Here is a 27,765-nt window from a genome sequence, read left to right as displayed (position 1 = left end):
GTGGCTTCAGGCAATACACTTAGGCCTTGTCTACACTACAAAAATGTGTCAACATAAGATATGTCGGCTTTCAGCCACCGCTATAATTATAGCAGAGCGGTGAATGTATGGCAGCCCCTCCACCGCTCTAAGGGGACGTGGTGTCTACAGTGACACTGTGTCGCCCTCGCTCTGCCGATAGAAGCCCCATGCCTCTCGACGAGGGGGTTTTATTGTGTCAGAAAAAACAGGGCCGTTTTGTCGGGGGGGAGGGGGATGACTGCAGTGTGTTCACCAGCCTTGTTTTATCGACAAAAGCTGACATTTGTCAACAAAAGCGTCCAGTGTAGACCAGGCCTTAGTCTCTGTGTGTGCACATTCCCATCTGGAACACAGGATACTTATTTACTTCTCTGGGATGGGTGTTTTGAGGATTAATTAGTGTTCGCAAAGCTTTTTGATGTTGAGATGTGCTAAATCGGTGCTAATTAGGACAGGCTCCAGTCAGACATGCCCCTCGTCATGCTCAGGGCTTGTCTAAACACAAAGATGTGCCTGTATAACAGTGCAAGTTCTGTGCGTCAGCCAGATCTTAGTCATAGCGACATAGGAGACAGGAGGGACCAAAGTTCACCTCTGCCGGAGGCTCCCTCCCACCAGTTGCACAGAAGTGATGCAGTGAAACATGGCTCTGTGATCCTCTTGCAATGCATCAGACAGAAATGAGGAATAAAGCTCCCGGCCAACACTTGGAGAGGGGAAGAGAGCTCAGATCGCCTGACCTTAGCTAGCTTGAATGCTTAACTCTTTGCGTGCATGAGTACGTTGCTCTGGTTGTGTCTAAATTCATTTATACTCTGGAATGCACATTTGAAACTAGACTGGCCCAAATGTATGTCAGGTGAAGTAGGGAGACAAGCCTGTCCTGACAGGGAGACTGCCCAATAACCCGTCTTTATCAGCTGTAGGTTACAGGATTTTATACACTTTGGCATGCCAGTCAATGCACATTCCTTTTGTCATTGTGGAATCCCTGTATGGATGGATACTGCCATGAACCACTTTCCTTGCGACCAGGAAACGTACAATTTCTAGAGGGATTTCAAGCCCTAAAGGTATAATTGAAGTAACCACAGAACTACTGGTGTGAAAGCTTCTGGCAGGAGCTATCAGTGGAGACCAAATGATACACTTTCGAGCACTAGCACGCATGATGGCTCCCTCTTTTTCCTTTGGGCTTTGCGTTCCTATTCTAAAATCTGTGTGACCGGGGAGAAGTTAGTGCAGGCCTTTTTCTCCTCTGCTGTCTAATGCTAGGTGCAAAGGGCAGGTAATTGAAGCTCTGGAAGCCTTCAGAACCAGTTAGTGTGCTTATAAATTTGTAAAGTCCCTGGGCTTTAACACTTGGAGAGGAGGACTTGTGCAGACAGGCTGCATGGATGCCACATGCTAGTGTCAGGCAGAGCTGTGCTTTCACAGCCAGCCTGGGTTTCCCTGTGAGCTCTAGCTTGCTTCTCATCGACCTCAGCTCCTCTTTTTCGGTATCAGATAACCCCCTGGAAATCCTGTGTCATTTTTCTAAAGCTGGGTGCTTCGCTTCCTCCCTCCCTGGAACCTGCTAGAAGGAGTGAATGTGCATGTGCGAGCAAGGAAGAGGAGAGAGATTTCTAATGTCCCAACATCTTCAGCTGCACGGAAGCCAGGTGCAGCTCTCGAACAGCTAAGCACCGCTGCTTTATATCCAGACCTTAGCGCGCCTTGATCAGAGACACCTTTAAGGATGAGCAAACTCACCCTTTAAAAGACATCCTTGAGGCTGTGTGTGTGTGTGTGTGTGTGTGTGTGTGTGTGTGTGTGTGTAAGCAAAGGGAGCAAGGTAACAGTGAGGACAGTTTATTGAGGCTTTGTGTATTTAGCTGCATTAGCTGTATTTTTAGGGCATCGTGGAGCCCCCTTTCAAGCTGGCCTGATTTTTAATTTAGTTTTAAATGTCCCTATTGTGTGGCTTTGGCAGCTGTCTGAGCTCTTGGAATGGCAGCTGAGCCTTTCTCACCCAGTGAAGCTAAAATTCTGTCTCCTTAATAAGAGGGTTGTAACGAACGCTTCCAAAACAACACAGGGGAAAGGGGTGTTTTTAACAAGAGGGCAATTCCAGAAAAAGCAAAGCCTTGAATTTTTCTTGGAAGCAAATCCAACTGCTCTTAATTAAAGGGAAAAGAAAAACCCCGTACAAGGGGAGGCTACAGGCCTATTGACTTTCTGGGGTTTGTCTTGGTTGCAGCATTCGGAGGCTGCCCTATGAAAGAGTGGCTTATTTCTTTATTCCCCCCTCCAGATACGGACTCGAGATGCAAAGTTTGCCTGCCCTTTTTTCTCCCCAAACTTTGTGGGTGTTCAGATCTGGAAGTTTGAGAGACGGCCTATTCATGCCGGGTAGGGGGAGCTTAGATCAATCCCATCTCTGCTTCTTATTGCAAGCCTGTTTTCCTAGTTGAGATCATTATGGTTAAAGCTGTTCAGTTTGGGCACCCACCTAGACCCATGGACCTTCAAGGGAGCCCCAGTGCCCACAGACAACAGGCCAGGATTCCCAAGGGTATTGAGAGTTGGCCACGCTCTGTCCTTGCGGCTTTGGAAACCATGAAACCGTTTTTCTGCATGTTTCCTGCTAGGCATCTTGCCCCCTGGCTGTCTGATGGGTGACTGAGGTGGTGTGTACAGCCACCAATCACTGCTGCCCAAAACTGTAAGGTTCCGCCCCCACTCTCCCCTCCAGCCACTCAGGAGACTTTCCAGAGAGACCTGCCCATTGCAGGCCAGTGACCGTCATCACGGGAAATTCTGTGGCTGCCAGTCTCCTAGCACCGGGATTTAATCCGCAAGCCCAGCGCTGCTACCATGAAGCTGGTTCTGCTCCGCTGACGGCCTCCTTCAAACCCTTTCCGCCGTTTGACACGTTTCTCGGTCCCTGAGAAAAGTTTAAGGCTCGGTTTTCGACGGCAGCCCTTGGCTTTTTGTGCCTCTGTTCTGCGTGTCCCAACTGGCAGCAGAGTCAAGTGCTGAGCGCCCTCCACTTCCGTTGGTTTCATTTGGTGTGAACAAGCGACAACCGCTCTGCAGATCCAAGCCCCTGGTGTCTTACGCTGAGCACCCAGTTTTAGAGGCACTTCTTAAAATGCAGACGTTCCCCTCTGTGCTGTGAATTGATGATATGCCCGGCAACTCTGTAGCTCACTGTTGGTCATTCCCAATGGCCTACTGAAATAACTGGAATTCAGACTGCAGATTCCTGCCAGGGCCCCACAGCCTCAAAACTGGAAAGAGAAGAAGGCGGAATCAAGTCGAGTGGGGATGATATTAACATGATCTCCACTGGGAGCCGGAAAACACCCAGGGTTGTAAATGTTCCATTCCTCAGGGAGTGACGCTGCTCATGTTCCCCGCTTGTATTGTCTCATCCAGAGGGTATGAAAATTACGCTTTATTTTTTGCTGTCTCAGCAGTTGCTGAGTATTCAAGGCAGTCAGTCAGCAAAAAGCCGGCATAGATTTTCTAACTGCCTAGTCTGACTTTAATCAGAAATAATTGAAGATGAGGTCAGGCATGAGAGCCACGCTCCCGAGTTCTTACAGGTCTCTGCCAGGTAATCTGTTCAGCTCCCTTCCTCAGTAATGCGCCTGAAACGCTGAGGGCAATCGGACGTTCTCTCTCCAGAACAGACGGTCGCTCTCACTGCGTTATATATGCACATCGGATGCAGAGAGTGTGTGTGGTGTTTGTTCCCTACCTGTGGCGCTGACGTCCAGGAGTCGGATTAGCGACTAATGTGAAGCTGGCACACCTGGCTCACTTAAAATAAAGCAGATGGCAAGAAGCCCTTATCGCTAGCGCACAGGTGAGACTGGAGAGACGACAGGTCCGTCCCGGTGTGTGCCAAGGTGACTGGAGTGTCGCACGTGCGCGTCTGAGAGGAGCACGGCTGCATTACAACTCCAGGAGCGACGCGTTGGGAGGATTCTGGAGACCAGGCCGGGGGGCAGGGAGGGCGGTGTGTGTCTCAGGAGCATAGTGTGTTGTCTGGCGGGGATGAGCAGTGAGCCGTATGACTCGGAGCGTGGCTGTCTGATCCACTACACAGAACTCAGACTGGGATACAGAACCAGCCGCTCGGTCAGCTTCTAAACCAGGCTGCTGAGGGCCGGCCAGTGAGGGCAAAGGGGGGATTTGGAAGTAAAAGTAGAAGGAGCTGGGGGAGATCAGATTTTGTAGGAAGGGGGAATCTTTGGGGGCCCTTTATCACTTTTTAAAATATATATCGTTTCCCCAAATCAGACACGCTAAATTAGAAAAGGCAGCTCCATAGCCTGGGCTTCCATGTGTCCTGTTGGTCTGGCAGACAAAGTCCACAACAGCAGAAGCTTTTTCAACTGTGCGTTTTACACACTAACCCCTGTAAAATAGGCCGGCTGAACGCAGACACCCATGCACTGCCTGGGGGGGCATTCCTGCAACAGAGCTTGCAGCAGAACCAGCTGGTTAGGCTGGGAAGCTGACACCGCCATCAGTGGCCCATAAAAAGGCAGAATAAATAGCAAGGGGGCTGGAGTGGGAGGAATCCTTTGAAATGACTGTGAAGCCCTCCTGGTTTCGTTACCCCGCAGTGCTTAAAGCCCCTAGCAGCTTTCATTTCCCTTTCCCTTTTAAACACGTGAGCAGCTGTCACCCAGCTGACAGCTCTCTCGACCTGCCTGGCTTAGGGAGAGGGGCAGCTGCCCACTTTCTTTGGGGCCGGTGGTGATCTTTTGCCCATCCAAGCTGTGTCAAGTGAAGATGTTGTACGGCCTCCGGTCCCTGTCCCCCACCGTGTACTCTCTAACTCAGTCCATTTCTGCTCCACTATAGGCGAGAGAGCCTGTCTGTTACTGGCCCGCACCAGAGAGTGATTCCACCATCTGTGCTGTGGAAGGCAGAGTTGATCAATGCAGTGCAGAGGACGATGTTGGATGTAACTCCCGCCCCTTGTTTAATTTTTTCAGTATGCACCGTCTGCATGCAATAGTTCTAGCACATAATGACCCTGAGGTGCCCACCTCTGGGCTGCCCGTCTGCGGTGCTCTCCCAGCGTCTGCGGACGGGGCGCTCAAGGGATGAGGCCCGTTGAGTGTACGTGCGCACAGCACAGCGCACACAGCCCCAATACTCTGCCTGCATGCACGCGCACTGTTCAATGAGCCCCTTCTCTTTCGAGCACCTCCATACGCAGTTGCTGTTGGGAGCAATACGCAAATGTTGAAGCTACTCAACGCGGCCGTCCAGCTGCGGCTCGGCTGAGGGTTGCATGGGCACTGGCCATTCAAACGGAGATGGAAATGCTTCACGTTTGGATCTGTAGAGGCTGAGGACACCCCGTGGCCCTAGCGGTCTCAGATGACGAACAAAAGCGATGCAGTTGCAGTAAGGGTGTGATCTGAAACGGCTTAATTTGCAGTGTGCTTTGCTTCCGGGTAGGATTCAGAAGTGGTGATTACTAGGCCCTGCAATGAGACTCGTGCGCCTATCAGACCCGGTCCCTGTGCCGCACAATGCAAACCCGGTTGTGTAGTAAGATCGCTGGGTTTCTCTCTGAAGGAGCAGAAATCTTTGTTCTGCAAGCTTGCCCCCATGTGACGCTGTGCATGACATGCATTCAGGAGGAGTTTAAGAGGCTTTTGAGTCTCTCTTGGAGGAGAGACGTGGCAAGGATGAGTGTGTTGGGAAACTTTCCGAAGCAAGATAGAAGGTGCCAGTACATCTGAGGCTTTTTGAGGCACCATACGAACTCCGTACACAGTGTTCTAATCACATCGCGCTCGTTCCCAGGGGATAAGGGATGTTCTGAGTTGAACATGTGCTGTACAGATCGAAGACCTGCACAGAATTTCTGCAAAAGAATAAGTGCTTTTCGGTCTACTATTCCCCATTTTATATAGCCTAATGGGAATGACTTATGCTTACTACTTCTAACCCTCGATCACTTTAAGCTTAACAGCCTGATAAACCATGCATTGTGGTCACTCTCCATCCCTGAGCTGCAGCTTCCTCTGCGTGGTGAGAAGGCAAAGCGCTTTCAAAGCACACACAGTGTCGCTGCACAAGAGATGGGATGACTTGGGCAGTCGGATTCCCTAGTGCACAGGGCACCAGTTCTCCAGCAGTGCGCTGTGGATAGTTGAAATTGCATCATTGATGTGTTTTGTTTTGTTTTTTTTAAAAAGTCGACAGGGTTTTTTATGACCTTACAATAGTGATGACTTCAGCACAGGGCTTTAATGACCACATACATTCTTTCTGCTCTGTACAGCATTTGCAATGTTGAGTCATCATCTGCTGCTTGGGATAGGTGCTCTTCATACATAATTATAGCCCATAACCCCAGAAGTAGATACATTATATTTTATTTGTGTTACCCTGGTGCCTAGAGGTCCCATCCACGATCAAGGCCCCATTTTGCAAGAGACAGTCCCTTCTCCAAAGAGCTTTCAGTCTCAGTAGACAAGGGCAGGCTGTGGGTTGGAGAGGAAAGAAGTGAAGTGTCTCTCCCAGGGTCATGCAACAGGTCACAGGCAATGCTGGGAATAAACTTCTCCGGACTCCATCCCATTTTACTGACTGGACCATGTTCCCTTTCTAGACTTGTCACCAGGTCCCCTCCATGTAGACCAGTCCACCAGGATGAAGTTGTCACACTATACATAGACTCTCTGAGGCATGTGTATTTCATTTCAGATAGGTCAGCACATCGTCCTCCCATGGGCTCTGTCTTCACACTGGAGCTCTCTCGTGAAAGATCTGATTAGAACGTTTTGAAGACACTTGGCCTGTTTTTGAAAACTGAACTTATCATGAAAAACTGTGAGGAGTGTGTGGATTCCCCGGCCTCCAAAAAAAAAATAGTTTAAGAAAAGTTTCTGTGGAAGCTTTTAGTGAAGGGAAAAAAACCATCAGATTGCAGGAATGCAACTGAATACAAAGAAAAAGACTAAAGGGGAAAATAAGCATGGGTGTGAAAGCAAAATGGAACGAACGACCGAAAAGAGAAATGTCAAGCTGTGATCGTGTCTAAAATAGTTTAGTATGAGTGAAATTAGACTTGGTAAAAGAGGGAAAGAAAGAAATACTTCAGAAAAAGGGGAGAAAATGACAGAGGGGATGTGGCAAATGGCAGAGTGAACAAAGCTGGGATAACTCCATCAGTGCAAGCAGCCCCATCGAGTTCTAAGTTATATGCATGTTTGTAAGTCTTTGCAGGATGGGAGGCTTTGAGAGTCAAGTTCACCGCAGAACTGACTCATCACAGATTAGGGATGGAAGGGATCTCAGGAGGTCATCTAGTCCAACCCCCTGCTCAAAGCAGAACCAACCCCAAATACATCATCCCAGCCAGGGCTTTGTCAAGCCGATCTTAAAAACCTCTGAGAATGGAGTTCCACCACCTCCGAAGGTAACCCATTCCAGTGCTTCTCCAATCTCCTAGTGACAAAGGCTGCTATCAAATCCCCCCCTCACTCTTCTCTTCTGCAGACTAAATAAGCCTAGTTCCTGCAGTCTCTTCTGTTAAATTATGTGCTCCAGCCCCCAATCATTTTTGTTGCCCTCCGCTGCACTCTCTCCAATTTGTCCACATCTCTCTGTAGTGGACACACTACTCTAAATGTGACCTCACCAGTGCTGAATAGAGGGGAGTAATCACTTCCCTCGATCTGCTGGCAATGCTCCTACTAATGCAGCCCAATATGCTATTAGCCTTCTTGGCAATAAGGGCACACTGTTGATTCATATCCAGCTTCTTATCCACTATAACCCCAGGTCCTTTTCTGCAGAACTGCTGCCTAGCCTGTCAGTCCCCAGTCTGTAGCTGTGCATGGGATTCTTCCGTCCTAAGTGGAGGACTCTGCACTTGTTCTTGTTGAACCCCATCAGATTTCTTTTGGCCCAATCCTCCAATTTGTCTAGGTCACTTTGTATCTTATCCCTACCCATCCAGTGTGTCTATCATTCCCCCTAGCTTAGTGTCTTCTGCAAACTCACTGAAGGTGCAATCCACTCCATCATCCAGATCATTAATGAAGATGTTGAACAAAATCAGCCCCAGAACCAACCTCTGGGGCACTCCGCTTGTGACCGGCTGCCATCTAGACAGTGAGCCGTTCATCACTACCCATTGAGCCGAACAATCCAGCCAGCTTTCTATCCATCTTACGTCCATTCATCCAACCCATAGTTATTTTACTTGCTGGCAAGAATACTGTGGAAAACAGTATCAAAAGCTTTGCTAAAGTCAAGGTATATCATGTCCACCAACTTCCACCGATGTTTGTTTTGCAGTAAAATCCATTAAGAATTCTGTCTGAAAACTTGTGGATAAGTTTTTATTTGCAAGCACCGCCTGGGGTTTTAACTATTAGAGGCCCATTAAATTGCTGGGGGTGATGCGGTTCAACCCCCATAGCACTTAGAAGATGTGCTCATTTTAAGAGTCAAAATGTTTTGAGAAAAAGTGCCACAAAGGACTTGTAACTACAGAACTGTGTTCATAAAATGCACTAGTTTGTTGTGCTTTTGTCCTGATGGATTCAGAGCCGCTCTGCTTTGAAATACGGCTCGGTGAAATAGCATTGTGGAGTTTCCCCATTCGTTGTGTTGGAATAATTGACAAGCAAAACACCCAGCAGCCTTGCAAACACATTCAGGGCTCTGAGGGCTTGTCGGCAGTCAGGGTTGCATCCGTTCATCTAAAGTTATGATCCCTTTTAAACCTATTGAACTGAAATCAGTACAAAAGGTTGTGTGGACACTCTGACTTTGGTATAAACTTGGTTTATTTCAGTTTTAGCTTGTCAGTTAGAAACAGATTTCAGCTAGACCAAAATAAACTGCTCTGAACCCAAACACATCCACGTAGGTTTGCACTTGTATAATTAAACCAATGCAAACTTGTGTTTAGACAGCGCTTGAATCAAATTGGATTCTCTTTTACTTGCGTATCAATGCCAGTAGTCAAGTTCTACAGACCAACTTGGGGCCCTCAGTCACTCCTCTGCAACCCCATTCTCCTTCTCTTCTGCCCTTGTTGGCACCTGTGCAACTTCATTTTCAAACGTGGCTGCTTGTTCCGGGTGCCCGACTTGAGATGTTTCAATGGGGCCTGATCCCCAGAGGGTCGTCACTTTATGAAAATCAGCCCCTTTAAGCTGCCTCAAGTTGGGCACCGAAAAATAACTCGTCATTTCTGAAATTCTCAGCCACTGTCACTATCTGAGAGTAGGACAGCACTGTAAATCTGTTGGGAAGCATCTTTCTAAACGTTCCTACTGATGATGGGGGCGTAGACTCGCCTAAAGCTTTCATTCACTTAAGCTTGTGTGTGCAGTGAAAATGAGCTGTCACAATGGGTGGGGGTCTGTAAATGACATAGTGAACAGTTTATACACACAAACACGTGCGGCTTTCTGAAAGATCTAGCACACCCCGCTTTGCTAAGGGCATCAACCCCGCTCGTGAGACTCAAACCAACCAGAGCTTTTGTTCCATGAAAATTATGACAGGAGGACCTGCTGTGATCTGAAATTGGGGGCAGAATGAGCAGTAGCCGTGGAGGAGCGAAAAGCTGGAATAACGCACGGCTTGTGTCTTTTATGTGTGGTGCTGCCTATAACCTCAGATCCGTGGTCCAGCGTGTGGGATGTACATAGCAGGGGGGTGAGGGTATCCTGTGTCTGCGCGATGGAGCTGGGAGGCATACAGCTCTGTGTTCTGCTGCCACCCACGCTACAGATCAGAAAGGCTCAGGCCATGTACGGGGCAATCTGAAGCGTCATGGGATTAGCCGACTAATCTGCTTTAAGATGAAATAGCCATCACTTAGCATGGTAGGTAATTATCTGTTGAGGGTGCCTGACTCACAAGCTGTCCGTCCGCCTGTCTGTCTGTAACACAGCTTAGAATGCACCGAGTCACGCCAGTCATCAGCCCCTTCCCTCCCATCCGCCCCCAACAAGGAAAGCCTTTCTCCATCGCCAGCAGAGCTCTCCTATCTCTCTAGAAGCTTCACAACACCCTTCCCCATAGAGCAGCCCTACGGCCTCCCCCCCATATTGCTCATTATTCCCACTGCAGATTCTGTACAGCTGCATCCATCCCGCACGGGCTGGACCCTAGCAGGGCATGGCAGGATTCTTGGGGGAGGAGGGGCCCCGACAGGGGTGAGGTGGGAAAAGTTGGTCTCGCGTTTTGGGAGCTGGGAACTCTCCCTCCTTCCTGGCACAGCCCCCCTTCCCCAGTGGCCACTCAGAGTGGGAACTAGCCAGTTCCCATGCCATGTGCGTCAAATACGTAGCTGGTTTTCTACACACTCTCCCCAGAGCCTGTTGGATACAGAGCCTGGCACGTTGCATGAAAAGCATACATTGCGGCCCGACGCAGCTCCTCGCCAATCTTGGCTTCATGCTGCATGTCCTGAGTGGCTAGAGATGAGGAAATAACAATAGCACTAATTCTTACCACTCTCGCTTGAGTATTATTATGCATTAAACCCAATAATGAAAGGGAAAACTTGGGCCATACGTTGCCTTACTGCTGGTATTGGCTGTACCCAGAGGCCTCAGCCAGGCTCGGGCACTGTCCAAAGAGCAGGTGGTCCGGAGTTCGGGTCCTGTGCTGCTGTGTTCACAGAGAGCCTCGCTAACCCGAACAACCCACTCGTGCCTGTCAGTTGTGTGGTTGGTGCCTGCAAGACAACAGGTGGCTGAGGCAAACAAGCGGTGGGGCGGGGATGGGAGATGCCCAGGGATGGAAGGATGCCATAGCATAGACAGCTTGTAGCCAATCAGAAGCAGCGATCCCAGCTCACAGCCCCTGCCTACCCGTTCCTCTGTATGTGTAATCGCTGTGGGCGATACGATTGCCTGTGAGGGTAATCTGTGTGTGTCGTGCGTATGGAGACCGAGACCAGAGCGGGGAAGGCAGCAGGTTAGCTTGAATCTAACAGCAGACTTGCTTCGTAGGCAGCCCGGAAGGGGGACAGCACACCTACCTTCCCGACAAACCCTGGCCTCCCTCACATGGGTCACAGTCATCCCTGGTACGTGTCTGCTCTGTCCCCCTCGTTAGCTCTTCACTTGACTCGCAGTAACTCTGAACCGAGCCATGTGAAGAACAGTGTCCCTGCGGCTTCCTGGGACCCTAAAAGCCCGTGGTCAGGGGTGTGCACAAGGGGTAGCAAGCAGGGGCGGGGCCCCCACCAAAATCTCAACATGTCCCTGCAGCCCAGGGAGGGAGGAAGCAGCAGGGTGGCTGGCTGCCGGCTGAGCTCTTCCTGCCCCCACCCCTTATAGCTGCAGCCTGTTGCTTCTCACAGTGCCCCCGCCTCCACCCCGTGACTCGGTCTGCAGCAGTGCTGGGACTTTAGCAACAGGGAAGGAGAAGCAGCAGGCTGCTGCGGTAGGGGGTGAGAGGAGCAGCTTAGTCGGCAGCCAGCCACCCTGCTGCTTCCTCCCTCCCCGGGCTGCAGGGACATGGAGCGTGCCGCTGCCAGGGGGAGTCGCTGCCCCCTTGTTGCTGAGTGTCTCAAGAAATCTGGGAGGGAGATCACAGGGCCCTTTAATTTGTGTGTGTTTAACGTGCCCCTCCAAAAGCATTTCAGTTTCAATTTCTGCACACACCCCTGCCCTTGGTCTTGACTCTCCGCGGATCCTGTCCGATGTGCAGGGCCAGAGTCTGTTTATGGATTCATAGCTCTTAAAGCTGCAAAACCTCCGCACTGGTGATCTCGTCTGACCTCCAGCCTAACAAAGGCCCGAGTGCGGCATCCACCACGCCCGTAGCTGGTGGTTGAGCGAGGGCAGAGCTTTCAGGAAGACAGCCAGTCTTGAGTTAAAGGCTTCAAGAGACAAGTGAGCTGTGCCCAGGGTTCCTGGCTTCACGGTTAGCAACGGTGTGTCATAGTGCAATGCCTTGTTGGGCAACGTGGAAAGTGATTTCATTCCAAGTCTCATGAATGAGATTTCCAAACGAGAGGATGATTTCAGGAGGCCCTACAGTTAAGTGCCAAACCGCAGGCATCTTAGAGGGTCCTGGCTTCCAGGAAGAGTCGCGCACTTGGCCTTTAAACATCCGGTCTCTTTCAGGTGTGTCAAGCTGGGTGTCCGAAATCACTAGCCATTTGGCCCATGGCTGTAACCTGATCTCCCAAAGTCCTCAGAGGGCTGAACACGGGCATTCATTACCTGTCCGATACGCCCGGCAGCTGCTTGGGGCGTGCTGGAACGGTGAGGCAGTGAGGGCATTGCTTCCTCCGCTTCCTGCGCGTTGTCTGCTGGGCTTCTTTATTTCAGCGCCCGAGCCAGATGTTGAAGCACGTGCTAGTTCTAGAACCCATCGCATCTGCGCCCTGGAGTCCTGGATTGTATCCGCCAGCTCCTTTGTTTAGCCAGGAACAGGCAGTGAGGGGTAGGGACAGGGAGTGCTTGTTTCAAGTTCAACAAGGGAATATTGTGGTTTCGCTATCTGTATCCATCTCCCTTGTGGTGAGAAGCCTCCTCGTTTTACCGTCCTTCTGACCTTGCGTGCCCTTTCCCCAGAGAGGGGAGGGCTAGCCTTCCACTGGTTGCTTAATTGTGCTTTGATTGGTGTCAGTCTCCGGGACGCAGGCCAGCTCGCAGGCTCTCTTTCGGTGGTCGGGATGGGGCCGGAGGGGGAGGCCTTTCGGAAGTTGTAACTTTTTGGCTCGGGAAGGAAGTCCGTTTTCCTCCGAGTTCCCGCTCCCTGTGGCTGTAGCCGGCAGGGTCTGAGCCAGCAGTCACTGTTCCCACCCACACTCAGCTCAAACATCTGACCTGCAACATCTGCCAAACGCCGCATGTGTTTTGAGTTTATGGGGGCCGGAGATGGATTGGCCGCTCTCTATCTGTAGCAGTATGAGTTGGAGAAGGAGCCGTACCCTAGAAATGAACCTTTATAAGCGACATCTGTTACCTTCTGCAGTCAGGGCTGTAAAGTTACCCTGGGGGGCAGGCTCCCTTACAACTTAACTTGCTTAGAAACCCAGGATCCCCCTCATTACCTTCTTAGCTGTGTGTGGCTTTTATTGCTAAACATTTACAGCAACTCACTCCCGGATCTGAAAGCCTGTAATTACGAGCCTCACAGTCCCACCCTGGTGAGGTCTGTTCTTTCCCTGCACTTTTCTTGAGTAGATCTCCAAGGGCTTTACAAAGGAGCTCAGTATCATTACCCCTGTTTTACAAATGGGGAAACTGAGTCGTAGAGGTGATTCTCCAAAGGTCGCCCGGCAGGCCAGGGGCAGTTCTTCTGAGTCCCAGTACAGTGCTCTGTCCACTAGGTACACTGCCTACCAGTAATCCATAGCAACGAGTCCTTCGTACAGCTGAGGAAACTGAGTCACAGAGAGATGTGAAGCGACTTAGCCAAAGTCCGTGGCAGAGAAGAACAGCCCAGTTCTCTGGATCACAGCTCTACGATGGAGCTACACGGAGCTCCCTCCCTCTGTTGTATGGAGGACGCTGTGCTTTAGAAGTGTAGCCCTGGTGAAATGGGAGATTGGGGGAAGCTTCAAGTGCCTTCCTTCTCACAATGTTTTTAAGAGTGCTGACTTCATGTATTGTCGCTAACCCCTGCCACCTGCCCTTCGATTAGGACTGGCCCTTCGATGATGGCGCTCCTCCTCCCGGCAAAATAGTGGAAGACTGGCTCAACTTGCTGAAAACCAAGTTCTGCGAAGACCCCGGCTGCTGCGTGGCAGTTCATTGTGTGGCTGGCCTGGGCCGGTAAGTGAGGGCTCAAAAGGAGCCAGGAGCTCTTGGGAAAGGGACACATCTCCTGTTACAAGTAACGGCTAAATCCCCTGTAGTTTACCGAGCTGAGGGGAAGATAAATTCTCCCTCCTTTTCCCAGCTCTTCCTTTGTGCCCTGGGCCGGGCTGTGCATATCATCAGGCTTGGCTTAGAGTGGGACTCACCTTGCCCTTTGTAGTGTCAGGCTCCCCCATTGTTTGGAGGGGTTGCGGTGTCTTTCAGGCCGCAACACAGGAAGGGGGGAAAACCTTTTACCAAGAAAACGGGATCATAAAAATTCCGATCCTGGCAGGAGAACCCAGGCCAGGTTAGAGGGACGCGGTGGGGCAGCTCACGTCTTTTACAGGACCAGCGTCTGTTGGGGAAAGAGACAAACCCTCAGGCGACTCAAGCGCTCGAATTCGCAAGTTTGTCTCTTTCATCCACTGAAGGGGTCCAGTAAAAGATACGACTTCCCCCATCTCCTCTCGCTAATATCCTGGGACCAACACAGCTACGACAGCACTGCCCAAAGCAATGGAAGAGATCTTAATTCCTTAGGGGTTTTTTTTAAACGTGCTGGATTTCAACAAGAGACTTTTATGAGCTTCGCCTACGGGTCGCCATGATGAGAAATCGCTCATGGCAGGTGTTCAAAATAGGAACTCCGCTGGGTTCTTTGAGTTGGCTCCCCCCATGTGCGACTTGAATGTCCCCATGGGCTCTGCTTGGCTCCTTAGTTTGGGTGTCTGAATAAATAAAACGGTGGCATCTCACAAATGCCACCCACTTGGCTTTCATGGGAATTGGGCAACTGGATCCATGAGATGGCTTTGAACTCACAGCCCAACACTCAAGGTGTGAGCAGGTGGAGCGCACAGCGGCAGTTCTTTTTGCTCACTCTGTCGCTTCTGAAAGCCCTTGAAGGTACTTGGGGAAGGAATAAAATCAACTGCCTGGCCAAACTTGGGCAGGTTAAAGAGAGTGATGGCTTCATCCCTTCCCTGTATTAGAGGCGTGATCTGTCATTCCCTTGCTGTGATGCATGATAATGGGTTCTCTAGCCTGTCCTCTGCCTGGGAATGAATCTCTCTTTTGGTTCTAAGAAAAAACAGAAACAAAGCAGAACTCCAGGTGCAGGTTGTCACACCGCCATCTGCAACAGATTTTAATATGCTCCTGAAAACCTGTATTATTCACGTATTGAATTGTCACAATGATGTAGGTTTCACTAAGGTCTATCCTATAAATGTGGCTTGTAAAATCTCCCCCCGTTAAAACTAGAAGCCACTTTTCAGATACTTCAGTCTGGTTTGGTTTTGTTTATTTTGTGGTTTTTTGTTTTTGGTGTTAGGGTTTTTTTGGGGGTTTTTTTTTGCAAGTCATTTGCCAAATTCCTCTGAAATCAAAGCTGTGTTTTATAAGGAGAGCAGCAGCCAGCTGTAAACTCTGTCCTCGCTTTAAAAGGACTGTCATTTCTATAGGCTTTGGATACTTTGCGCCCCAGAGCTCCAACCACAGGTTAATTTTTGTGGCCAAATTACAAGGCCTGAAAACCAGAGTTTATATGGTGGGAAATGGCAATGAACACGTGATTGTAACCGTGCAGCTGGAGTTAGCTCTGGGAACCTACTGTAGGAGAAGCTGGATGCTGGAGTTTCTGTTTTTGTGAGGGCCCTGCATGACCTGGGACGCTATTGGTTTTCTTTGCGCGTTCATGATGGAGGGACTGTTTGGATGTGATTACAGTGGGTTTGGACAGAGTAAATGAATATTTGGGCTTTTTTGGTTAAATGCTCCTTCCACTGCTGGCATTTCTTTAATTAAAGCAGGCAGTGACTCCTCTCTTAATTCCTTTCCAGAGCTCCTGTTCTTGTAGCACTGGCTCTGATTGAGAGTGGGATGAAGTATGAAGACGCCATTCAGTTCATCAGACAGTAAGTGCCCTATAATAAACCCCTGCACTAAGTCGACAGCATAAAATATCCAGAGTGACATGGTGCTCTTGCTACTCCGTGCCGGTGTGCCCCAGGGAATAAATCACTGGTGCTTACGACGGGCAAGTCCTGTTTCAGAGCTGTACCGGGGGCCGGGAGGGCATGCACTTCGGAGGCGAACTCGTTAATTCCTCTGAGTGGTTGGGTGGACGCAAGGTGAAATAACCTTCAGATGCTTGCTTTATCCTCTCCCGCACTGACAGGAGATGGAGACAATGAGTCCCACGTGCCTATTGCCTGCAAAGAGAGAGGCAAGGAAGCCTGTCAGTGTCCTAGCTCTAAATTAGACACCAGCATCATATAAGCTTTAAAACCAAACCAGGCACTATATTTTTCTTTGCTTTCCCCGTGGCTGCACTGTGTTCCATGCGTCCAGCTGTCTGTCTGGGGTCAGTGTGTGTAGACCCAGCCCACCTTTTTTTTTGTGTGGTTGTTTTTGCTGCTCATCGGTTACTGCTTCCCAGCTATGTTGGTGGTTGTGGGCCAGAGGGATCAGGGAATAATTAGTCTGCTAAACTCCTAGTGACCTATTAATGCAGACTTCATTTTGGAGTCCGGAGTAGTTCATTAGCAGAGCGAGGATCCCCCAGGCATAGGGCTGAGCCTTCAACTCTGCTGCATTGACAGCTATTCGTTAAATGAAACAAAGATTACAGTGGTCCTGGGCGGTGAAATAACTGGGTCATCATTTGAGTGGATAAGTCTGTTTTTAGACCAGCAATCATCTTAAACAGAAAGCAGGCGCGGAGAGCAGTGTGAGTGTCATGCACTGTATGGGAGAACGAGCCCGGACGTGCTGTGACTTTTTTTTTTTTTTTAATGACTGAGTTTTATATCTTGCCGGTCTGCAGATCTGGGGAAGGGGCAGTGGGGAAGGGCTCGGATCTCTGGCATTCTTGGATCCTGGGAAACCCTCTGGAAGGAATTCTTGACCAATTCTGTTGGCTTGTGGCCCTCTGGCTGAGTAAGTCAGCCTGGGCTAAAATAGATGTCCTTTCTCATAGCTGATACTTGCTGTTAGCCAGCGTTTCTATATTCTTTTACAATCCCACTCTGGTCTTCAGAATATATTCTGCTCCATGCCCTGAAGCTCCCTTTTAGATTGCAAATATGTGGCAAATATGTTCTGTCTTTCCCCTTTCTCTGACACCAGCTATGACTGCAGGAGGGAGACAGGTTTTCCATGAACACCAAGTCAATCAGTCTCTGTCTAGGGTCCAATCCCCAGTTCCTGCCCCAGAGGACCAGTCCTACTCAGACGTTCCTGCTCAGTGGAAAGCTTTCTTTGTGTTTGCAGGACAGAGCAGTGTGAAATGCTTGAGTAAATCGGGGACTAGGAAAAGAAGAGCCACTTGGCAGATCCAGACCAACCCTGTGTTCTCTCTAGTCTGTTATCAATAGCAGTCCAGTTTTAAAAGCCCCTGAACCAGGCGGTTCCTACCACTCCCCTGGGTTAGGCTAATCCAGAGCCTAATAGATCTCGCTGCTAGGGTAACATGCAGCCTAAATTTCCCTCTGCTTAACTTCAGCCTAGGGGAGTTTGCTCCATCCCCTATGTCTTGACTCCCCAGGTAACAGGGTTAATGCTGGTGCGGCCAACTGAGTCTGAGAGTGAGGAAGGGGGAGAAATTCAGCTTCTAGGAACGAGCCTCCTGGCTTTGCTAATTGAGCAGCAACCTCTGGCTTTGAACTCCCAGCCTTTGAGGTGCCTGTTGTTTCCAGCACAGCGTTTAGAGCCCCTTGCTGGACATTGGCCCTGTTCATTTTTCTGGGTTCTGCCGCGTGGGCCCTGAGAGATGAGTGAAGCAGAGTGCTGGGGTGCAGGGCTGGTTCGGGGAGCACTGATGGCTTTCTCTTTGTGTTCCAGGAAGCGCAGGGGCGCCATCAACAGCAAGCAGCTAATGTACTTGGAAAAGTACCGGCCAAAGCAGAGACTCCGATTCAAGGACCCTCACAACCACAAGAACAAATGCTGCATCATGTAACCTCAGCAACTTCTTGCCAAAACACACGCGCAGACACACACAGGCGGGTCGGGCGGTGGAGTTGCGGGGAGCTTTGACTAGGTGGCGCTGAGCTTTCCTTGCAATGAGGACACTCTCTCTTTAAAGAATCACTGCACTTCTGGCCGGCTAGAGTCAAGGAGGGTAGCTGGTTAGGCATCTGCTCTTGGTTTTAATGGACAAAGAATTAACCCATCATTCCTCCCACCCCCCAAAAAATCTCTCTCCCTCCTTCTCACCCTTTCCCCACATGCAGGCGCAGCTTGAGCTGATCTGAATTCTTTGCACAGAGAGTGAAAACCATTGTAGGACCGAACCCAAGTGCAGGAAGAGATCTGTCCACGCTGCGCCCCCCCAGGGGATGGGTTGTGGGAGGGAAAGTTGCCTGCTGCCTGGAATGGGATAGCCGCCATCCAGCGCTCTGTCAAATACATGCTGTGCCAGCCTTTCCCCTGGCTTTGCTGGATCGTGGGGAAGGATGTGCTCTGAGGCTGGGTTTCTGCACCAGTCACAGGCATTTTTCCCCCTCCCTTCTCTGTGCGATGATTTTCGTTAGGGCAACACCGTTACATGTGCTAGTGGGGCCCATAGGATTCAGGGCGAGTGGCTTGTTTTATTTCCCTAAAGGGTTCAGTGGAGTTGGGGTCTCGTCAGTCACTCAGGGCAGGGTGTCGCTGAGGGAGGAGAGGACACCGTACATACGCTGCTCCATTCCTGAGAACCAGTCCTGTGCTGAACGTCCCCTGTGTGTCCTGCAGGAACTTAACTCTCAGCCAGAAAACTCGGTTCATTCATATTTCAAGGGCTCTATTCCCCCTCCTGGCTACCCCCCTCCTTTGCCTGAAACGAATCTGGATGTAGAGTTCCTTTTCTCCTTCTGAAATCAAAGGGTCTTCGTTTGGGGGCAGGGGTTGTGCACTGGAGCCAGGGGAGATGGAAGGGAGTGCGCAGAACTAGGGCTAGCCAAGGGGCTCCTAGCCGGGCCGAGTGGGGCTTAGAAGGTGTGGACAGGCTTTGGACAGGTGTGTTCCAAAGCATATTCACCACCTACAACGAGAGACTCCGGGACTGGGTTGGGGCCGGGGGCTGACGGGAAGGGAGAAGAGGCAGCCCAACCATCTGAAGTGGCAGAGGCAAAGCATGCATGGTAATTGGGAATATGTGAAATTTGAGCTTCGTTCTTGGATCGTAGGAGTTTCCCGTCTGGTTCGGCTTTAGTGTAAGTAGTCAGGATGTGCTTGTTCCACCTGGAAAGCCGCCATGTGGCTGGAAGACAGAGCAGCTTTGTACACCAAGTGAACCCCCGGGAAGCACAAGGGGGTGGGGGATGATATTTCTCTTGAAATTGGTTGTCTTTTCCCCTCTGGCTGGGTCTAATCTCCCCCTTGGCACAGCGTCTGCTGCAGCAGGGTCCCGTTCAGGTAGCTAGCCCTCCGGTTCCGATTGCTCTGTGTGACGTCCGGCTTTGGCCATGACCCAGGGTTGCAGTTAGATAGCACAGCCCTTGGGCAACCTTCATGCAAGAACTAAGAGTTGTTGGGTGCTCTCCGGATGTTAGAAGCTGCTGCAGCCCTGGGCTCCCCCGGAGGGTTGGGGAGAAGCTGCGCCCCTCTCCCCTGACACGCATGTTATGGGTAAGTGCAATAGACAGGGAAGAGAAACACCTCAGTTACAGAAGGAAGCCAAGCCAGTACACTGGTGAAGCGGTGACTGCAGGAGAACTCTGCTTAGCCAGAACTTGCAGCTTTACAGGGGGACCAGAGGATTGGGCCTGTGCAGAAAGGTGCTACTATTCTTTCTTACCCCTTCCTCCGTTCTAAGGGACTCCAGGGCAGAGCGAGTGACAGATCTCCATGAGTCCCTGCCCACGTGTGTACTGTCACCTCTGACCTCTTTATTAAAGGCACAAGCTTTAAAAAATGTTTAATTTGTTGCTTGTCTGGTGATGGGAAGGAGAACAGGTGCTGCCGTGGGCAGCTTTTGGCTCAGACGCTGCCACTGAAGGCTGGCGGGCAGAACATACGGCAAGTGCCTAGAATCCCAGCTCCGCCACACACGTCCCCTGTGGCTCGTGCACGTCACGGGTGTGGGTGTCCGTGTCCCAAAAGAAGAGATGAGAGGGGCAGGGAGGAGGGATGAATGTCTGTCCACTAAGTGCCGAGAAGCCATCGCGTGTTAGCAGCGTGTTAAGTGGTGGTGCCCTCCTCGGCGCTTCCCGTGCTAATCTGCATGAACGCCACCGGGGATCTGGGTTCGGAGAGGGGCCAAGGCAGGCCGGTCTCTTGCATGCAGGTCCCATGGGGGGTGGGGAAACCCGGGGAGTCTCTCCCTTCTTCTGTGTCAGGGAGAAGAGGGCCCCATGTTGCTTCGCCGATGGTGAGGACTGGTATGGCCGGTTGCCATTGCTGCTGCCTGTGGCTGGGTATTTCTCGGAGCCCAGAACAAGGCTCTTAAAGGAGCCAGTCTCAATCACTCACTGCCAGCTTCCTCTTCCCTAGCCGGGGGCCGATTTGGGGTGCGTCTCTAACTCCATTTCAGGGACACTTCTCAGATGGGCAGCCCCAGGGAAGGGCTTTTTCCGTCCTTCCCAGCCCTCTGGCTGTTCCAGGTCCTGCCGCTAGCTGGCCAGTCCCACAGTATCTTCCCTCCCCCCCTTTGATATCCAGGAACTGTTTAAAATGGAGAGAAAGCAGCCACCGTCCCTTGCAGCAGATCGAACCTGCAGTCGAAGGAGTGTTTGGGGGGGGAGGGGGAGAGGTCCATGGGACCTCCAGGTCGATACGGCTCCAAGGAATCTAGCGAGAGGGAGTTCTCCACCCAGCAGCTGCCCTGAGTCCCCATCGGAGACCTCCCTGGCTCTGCAGAGGATGCTTTGCATTGGCTGGAGATGCGCCCTGTTGCTTAAGGCCGTGCGACGTGGGAGCTGGCCCATTTCCTCCCTCCCCGCTGCGCGGTTGAGAACATAAGATGCCAGTGCAATGCTAGCTCACCCCTACGCCAGGTGTGAATTTGGCCGGGGGGCGTGTGGCAGGTGAGGCAGCATCTAAGTGCTGATCAGTTCACGGGGCGGCTGGGCTAACCAGTCGCCCCCAGAGAGCTTGTGTTTATGGGTTGCCGATGACTTGTGTGGCTGACGTCCTCCAAAGCTTGTTACATGAAGGAGAGAGGAAGGAGGAGGAGTAAGGCTGGCTTTTCCGTAACGGCGAAGCTCCCCGGCCTAGGCCTGCTGCTGTTGCTGGCGGACACCCTTGGCGGTAGCTGGCTGCCATCTTTTGAAGGCAGAGCAGGCCGTGGTGCTGATCCGCTTGGCCCTCCATCTGGTCTTGAGTCGTCCTGGCGTGGGCGTTGTCGCTGCAATGCTTTCTTGCTGGAGGGAACGTTTCCTTCCCCAATCAAAAGGGAGAGGTTCCCTTCCTTCCTGAGCCGGGGGTTGGAGGTGACTCCCTCCAGACACCTCTCCGTTGCCATTGATGAGTGTGGGCCCCGGGACAAAGCTCTGGTTGGTTTCCATAGCAGCAGGACCGTAGGTCAGCGTGAGAGCAGAGGTTGTGCCTTTTTCTCCGTCCCCTCTAACCTGAGGGGCAGGTCTGGGGGTAAATGGGGGAATTGCCCTCCCTTAGCCCTCTACACTGCTATCTGCTTCCCAGTTTGTCAGCGCTATGAGCTTTTACATCTGCTGGTTCCCAGGTCAGTATCTCTGCCGGCCGGCACCTCCTTGTCAGGCCTCCGAAGCGTGTGTGGGCTCAGCAATTCATCTTTCCCATCCCACCACACAACCCCTGCAACTGCTGTTCGGCCAGGAGTGAAGGAGGCGCCGCTTTGCGCTGACGCCGGAAGAACTCCAAGCAAAACCGCGTGCAAGCTGCATGCCCTGGACGTGCTTCAAACTCGCCTTCCTCGCCCTCGGAGTCAGGGCCTGGCTTTGGCGTTGGAATCTGCTGTTACGTGCTCCACGCCAAACACCCGCCCCCAATCGAAATCCTTAATGCAGGCGTGCTGCGGCATGGGTGTGTGAAAACACATGGCGACAATTACGTCAGAAACACTGCAGGGCGTGCTAATGGGGCGGCTGTCCAGTGGCAGATTTGACATATTTAAACACCCATCCACAATAGGCTTTTTTAAATGTGTTTTCTTCTTGGCAAGGGCAGGAGGAAATTAACAGATTAAAGATGGAACGTATTTGCCTTCCGCATGTCGTCTGGCCCTTCTTCTCCCATCCGCTCCATTTCCAGGGCATTGCAGCTCATCTGTCGAGAAATGCTGGCTGGGAGTCCCCTGAAAGGGGAAGAAAAATACAAATTTCCCCCTCCTGAACAGAACACAAAAGACCTGAGGGCAGATGAGCCACAGCCCACTGCAAAACCTTCCTTCCAGGAAACCAAACCAACTTGTTCACGCTTGTTGCATCCAGAATTGAAAAGGTAGCAAATATGCGTGGGCCCTCTCACCTTCTGTGCTGGACCAACACAGAGCCGCTAATGGACAGGATTCTGCCTCTCTGCGTAATATGGGATTGTAACGTGCAGTCGTCACATCTTCAGTCAATACCCCGTGGGGATCAGAAAAGTACTGATTTCATCTACACCTTGGCAGAAATCGAAGCAGGACGGAGCCGATTAGTGTGGATGGGCCCGGGTTATCAACAATGCCGAGTGATTTGGAGTCCCTCTGTTTTTGGGGAGCCCAGCTTGAGCTGCCTTGACTTTCAAGAAGTGCTGAGCGTCCACCCCCAAAGATCAGGCACCATTTGAAGTCTCAAATTCTGGGCTCCTAAAATTGACATTCACCGGCCACTCCTGAAGATCTTAGCCGTGCCGTGTCCCAATCTGATCTCATAAGGAAGGCTTTAGAGACGCTTCAGGCATCTGCAAAGGAGCCCAGTGCAGCTTTAATGATTCCATGCTGCCCGTCTCCCCCAAACGCCGCCTCTCGAGTCACTGACAGCACCTCGCAGAACGCTTGCACCGAGGCCAGCGTTATTCTTCTGGCTGGTTCTGTGTGCCGTTCGCAGACAGCGATGACCTCAGGTGCGCACGTCACCGAGCAATCCGTCGCCTTCCCGGTGCCTCCGCGCAGCCTGCAGTGTGTTGTTCTGTAACTCCTGCATTTCTCTGCCAGCAGCTCTTCTCTCAGCCGCCTCTGCTCTCGGCAGAGATCTCCCACGAGCTCACTGCCTTTCCATGGAAGTGAGATGACACTGAGGTCCTGTCTGTCTACAGAGTCTAGAGTACGAGCTCTCTCCCCAGCCCTGTCCTTGATTCACTCCCAGTATTCTCCACGGTAGGGAATGCACTTCTCCACCCAGAGGGGCTCCTTAAATTCTCCTGGCGACATCCACGGTGGTTCTCCATTGTCCAGACTCCACGCTGCAGAAATCCCCATCTTGGTTCCTTCTGAAATTGGCAGATGTTCTACAAAGATGCCTGGGCCAGGAGAGTAGAGTGTGTGTGAGTATCGGCGAGGTTAGAGATGGCAGAGACCTACAGCAGCAGCCTGAAGAGGGGTTAAGTGTGGTGTTTAACTGATACAGGTTGGATGCTCTGTTTCTCTCTGGTTTTCTCCTGTCGGTTTAGTTGCAGGCGTTAACAAAAGATGCTCCGTCACCACTAGGGATTTGCACAGTCATCGTAGGTTCTCTTAACTTCTGCACCATGTTCTAGGAGTACATGCATCTCCACCCAGCCTGTCCCCTGCTCTCTGGGAGATGCCCACCCAGCTCCCATGAACTCCCTATCACCCTGGGTGTTTCCCCTCCAATCCATTTCACTAGCACATTTCATCTGGGCAAGACGCCAGTGGGATAGGGGCTGGTTGGGGTGGGTGTCAATCACAAGCTGCTGGAAGGGCCTGATTCTGCACCGTTGCAGTCAGTGGAAGCAAGATCCTGCCCTACCTGTGGGCTGGGGGAAGGGAACAGAGATTGTCGTGGATGTATCATGAGTTCCTCCTCTTCCTGCCTGGAAGAGGGGCTGCACAGTTCTGCTGCTGTGACCCGCCTCCATCAGGGCTGCGTTAGTCAAACAGCGGTGGGAGGGTGCTTGGCCTAGCCACCCAGATGGTCCCGGTCCCTCTTGGCCAAAATGCCTGGAGTGCGCTTGTGGAAATGTTTCTACGGCGGCAGCCTGGTGATGTGAGGTCCCTTCCTCACCGTAACCTTCAGGGTAACAGCCTTGCTGCCCGGGGTGAGCAGGAGGGGCATCATCACAAAGGCTTGGGGCATTCAGTGGTGATCGGTGGCGCAGGACAGCACGGCATGGCAATGGCCTCGAATCTAGTAGGTTGGTCGGGGGGAGTGTTAGAGCTCGGCCTGGTTCGGTTCTGGGAGCCCCTAAGTGCAACCGACTCCATTAAGAGTTCTGAGATCGAAGCAGTTGGCTCTTGTCTGTCACAGTGTGTGTGGTCTGAGCTCTGTGGGCTTTCTCTTTCTTTGGAGGGGAGCAGAAGTCACAGGCTAAGCACGCTGGTGGCAATTCTCCTTTCCCAGCACTGTAAATCAGAACCGATTCCTTTGACGTCATGGCGCGACCGCCATGTAGATGTGACGTGAGAGGAGACCACTGTCTCCGCCTTGCTTTGAGGATCAGTATTGTGAAATCCCTCGGAAGCCCCCGTGAGAGTTAAAGTGGTGACCAGCTTTCCAGGTCACTGCAAAACCATGCACCCCTTGCCTGCTGTACTTGGTTTTAGATGGACATCTCTCTCCTGTGACAGAACTTGTTACCTCCATTTGCTAAGTGTGTAGTTCTGGGTCTGAGGCACCTCTGCTTTTGGTAAGGGGGTGGGGAAGATTCTTGTTTTCTCGGGCTCACGGCTGGTTCAGAAGTGTCAGTCCCACAGAACTTCTCTGAACAAATCTATGAGCCTGCATGGTCATTACCGGCAAGTAGAAGAGATTGGGGGGAGCAGAGCTGGGGTTAGGATTGGGGAGGATGGGAAATACGTGTACAGAAAAGGGATGGAGTCTTAAAGATGCAGTTGTAAAGCCTGCAGTTGGGATTGTCTAGGTGGGATTAACAAAATAAACCAGAAAAAGTGCTCAGATTTTCCTGTTTGTCTCTCACATTTGCCACCATTTCTGGCTAGTAGCACTAGTCTATAACAGCCAACCAGAGCGATGTCTCTGCCTCCACTCCCCAAAATGGAACGGATGAGAAGGGCTGTCATTTCTCCTTCTTACCCCTGACGTTGCTTTATCATTTCAGTGGCTTGATTCAGGGCCTTACTGTTTTGCCTTGAAATGATGAACCCGGAAACAGCCATTCATGCATGCGGCATTTCAACAATCGCATGGGTCTGGTTCGAGGATGTTCACTTGTGATCCCCCCTCTCTCCCCCGGCTCCTTGACTGAGTCCTTCCCCAAGGTGACCTGCAAAGAATGGAAAAATCAGCTTTGTGCCCTTTTGTGCTTCGTGGTCCAGGATTTTCAAAAGTGGGTGTCTAAAGTGAGGCGCCTAAGTCCATTTTTAGGCAGTTAAAATGAAAGGGCGCTGTTTTTTCAGAAGGGCTGAGCGCTCGTCCACCCCTATCTTCAGTGGGAGCTGCTGGGTGCGGAGCCTGACTTGAGGTACCCGCTTCTGAACAGCTTGGCCGCAAAGTATTTTAAAAGGAAATAGAAAAGGCCTGACGTGTTGGGATTTTTCCTGCTTTGTCCACCCTTTCTTCCTCAGGCAATTGGCAAGCAAGCAGGTTTCTGATATTGGCGGCACCGTAACAACAACGTGAGAGTAGCTCAGTGGCAGAAGTGATTTGTGTACTTCTTTGGTTTTGCTAACCCTCATTTACATCAAACGCCCAACAAACATTTGGAAGAAGAGAACTCTTAGTTAAAGAATCGGTGCCCTGGCCACTTCAATTAAGGATAAAGACTGTTCCTGAACCACTTCTCTGGATTGTCCCAGCCAACTAGGGGAGAACCTGATTGACATTTCTGACGTTTCAGATTAAAAACAAAAAGCAGGAGAAATTAACATTGCTTGTCTCCTTTGTCTCTCATAAGGAAGCCAACAATAAAAAGGCACAAATTTGATCTGCAGGCATCTTAAACAGTATCCTTCTTCCCCAATGAATTATCTTAAATATTTAAATTCATAGCACTGACATTGCTCCAAACCCTAGCATGTATTTCAGAAATTCAGCATGATCGCTATAAACAGATACTCTCTGAGCAGCATATGAAGAACCTTTGCGCTATTCCTGAAGGAGAGGAATTGTCTAACTGAGCTCGAATGGGGGGTGGGAAATATTAACAGGAAGGGGAAGGCATTTCCTGTGTGTGTGTTCCAATGTTTTGGCTTCAAATGATCATGTTTCCCTTCTGTTCTCAATGCTTTGTGATTAAAAAGAAAGAAAAGAAAGAAAATAATAAAAGGCAACAGTCGTGAGGCGTGTGAACCGCCATTGTAAATGGCCACCTTTTTAACTCAGATTTGTTTCTACCTATTTAAAGAATGTGTATCGGTAAATTATATTACGGGTTTTGAGATAAAGCCACCACCACCGTGCTTGGGCTGAAAGAGCTTTCAGCGAGATTATTCCCATTAGCAGATTTGGGAAGATGCCGAGAGTCTCCTCTGTCCAAACAAAATGATGGGTAAGTTGCTTTATTTTTCAAAACTGACACCGGGAAGCGAAAGGAAGCTCCTTTTTTAAACTGCAGTTTACAAGTTCTTCTATCCCATTTGCTTCTAACCCAAGCTCAAGTACCTTCAGCTTTTGATCTTATTATGGATACTGTCTGGTGAGACGAGAATTCACCTGGCGTCTTTGCTCAGTGTGGAGTTATGGGACATGGGGCACCACGTTTTCAAGCATATAACCAACATTTTTAGGGGTTTTTTTTGTTTTGTTTTGTTTTTTTAAGTGTTCTGCTTTACTTTAGATAATATTCTCCCCAAAGAACTTGATTTCCCTGCTGTTTCTTTCTCTGCAAAAAAGAACTGCGTATAGTTTTCCTCTTAATCTCCATGGGCAATGTTAGTAGTATATAGAATAAGCCCGATGACTTTTTTGGTCTGAGCCATAGCTAAATTATTATATCCAGTGCTTTTATACCAGACAACATCACTTGGGGTATGCAGATGAGGTATAGGATCTTGACACTTTATAACCTTTTAAAAAAAAAAGTCTGTTTACTTATGTCTCGTGTAAAATTGTCTGCCTTTTAGTAATCACTTTTTTGAGTTTTATGAAATTCCTGAAGTGGATTATAAGGGGGTTTCGCCTCCAGCAACAACAGCAAAATCAAAATAAAAGGATTCACTGTTTTGTACCTGGTGGTGTGGATTTTTCTTTAGCGTCGGCCTTAGAGCTTTGTCTCGTGTACTACGTGCCCAAGCTTCTGTTGGGTGTTGCTTGTGTCACGGGGGCGCGGAGGGGATGTCTACGCGGCAGCGAGTCTCGGAGTCTGGGTTGACAGATTCAGGCTTGCAGGACTCAGGCTACTCCACTAAAAATAGCTGTGGGGACATGGTTCGGGCTCTGAAGCCTGGGGGGGGGGGGGGCTTCAGAGCCCGAAGTCTACACAGATATTTTTAGCATTGTAGCCCAAATCTGTCAAGCCAGGCTCTGAGGCATGCCGCTTCTCATTGAGTAGACGTACGCTTAGAAGCCCAAGGTGAGATCAGGGCCCTATCCTACAAGGCGCGGTAGAGACACACATTAAAAATTAATCCCTATCCCAAAAGCTCACAGTCTAAACGAGGGAGGAAGGACAAAGAGGCCCAGAGAGGAGAAGTGATTTGCCCAAATGACACTGCAGGTTGGTGGCAGAAGCAGGAATCGAATGCAGGTCTCCCAGTTCAGTGCTTTTTGTCCTGTCCTACAAGGTCCCCACTCCACCCCACCTACATCTCCACTCTTGTTCCTTACCACCGAGCCTTCCTTTGTGGGAATCAAGCCCAGCTTACTGTGTCCTTTGTCTCTGTGGCAGACAGCAGTGCCCTGGTAAGTTATTG

At 50.7% G+C, this 27,765-nt stretch overlaps 1 protein-coding gene across 4 annotated transcripts in view; it reads left to right on the top strand.

The window, feature by feature from the left end:
- Nucleotides 1-27,080, top strand: part of PTP4A3 (protein tyrosine phosphatase 4A3) — a 171,464-nt gene extending 144,384 nt beyond the window's left edge. For all 4 annotated transcript variants that reach the window (XM_067558337.1, XM_067558336.1, XM_067558339.1 and 1 more), the window contains 3 exons: nucleotides 13,672-13,802; nucleotides 15,671-15,745; nucleotides 17,673-27,080. In XM_067558337.1, the coding sequence (XP_067414438.1) occupies nucleotides 13,672-13,802; nucleotides 15,671-15,745; nucleotides 17,673-17,790 (324 nt within the window). In that variant the 3' untranslated portion in view covers nucleotides 17,791-27,080. The remainder of the gene's footprint in view (nucleotides 1-13,671; nucleotides 13,803-15,670; nucleotides 15,746-17,672) is intronic.
- Nucleotides 27,081-27,765: the final 685 nt, after the last annotated feature.

Source organism: Emydura macquarii, unplaced genomic scaffold, assembly GCF_026122565.2.
Source record: "Emydura macquarii macquarii isolate MOO-44397 ecotype Brisbane River unplaced genomic scaffold, CSIRO-AGI_Emac_v2 contig_1947, whole genome shotgun sequence".
Classification (NCBI taxonomy): Eukaryota; Metazoa; Chordata; order Testudines; family Chelidae; genus Emydura; species Emydura macquarii.
Note: the sequence above shows the minus strand (reverse complement) of the source record. Positions and strands in the feature narration are given on the sequence as shown.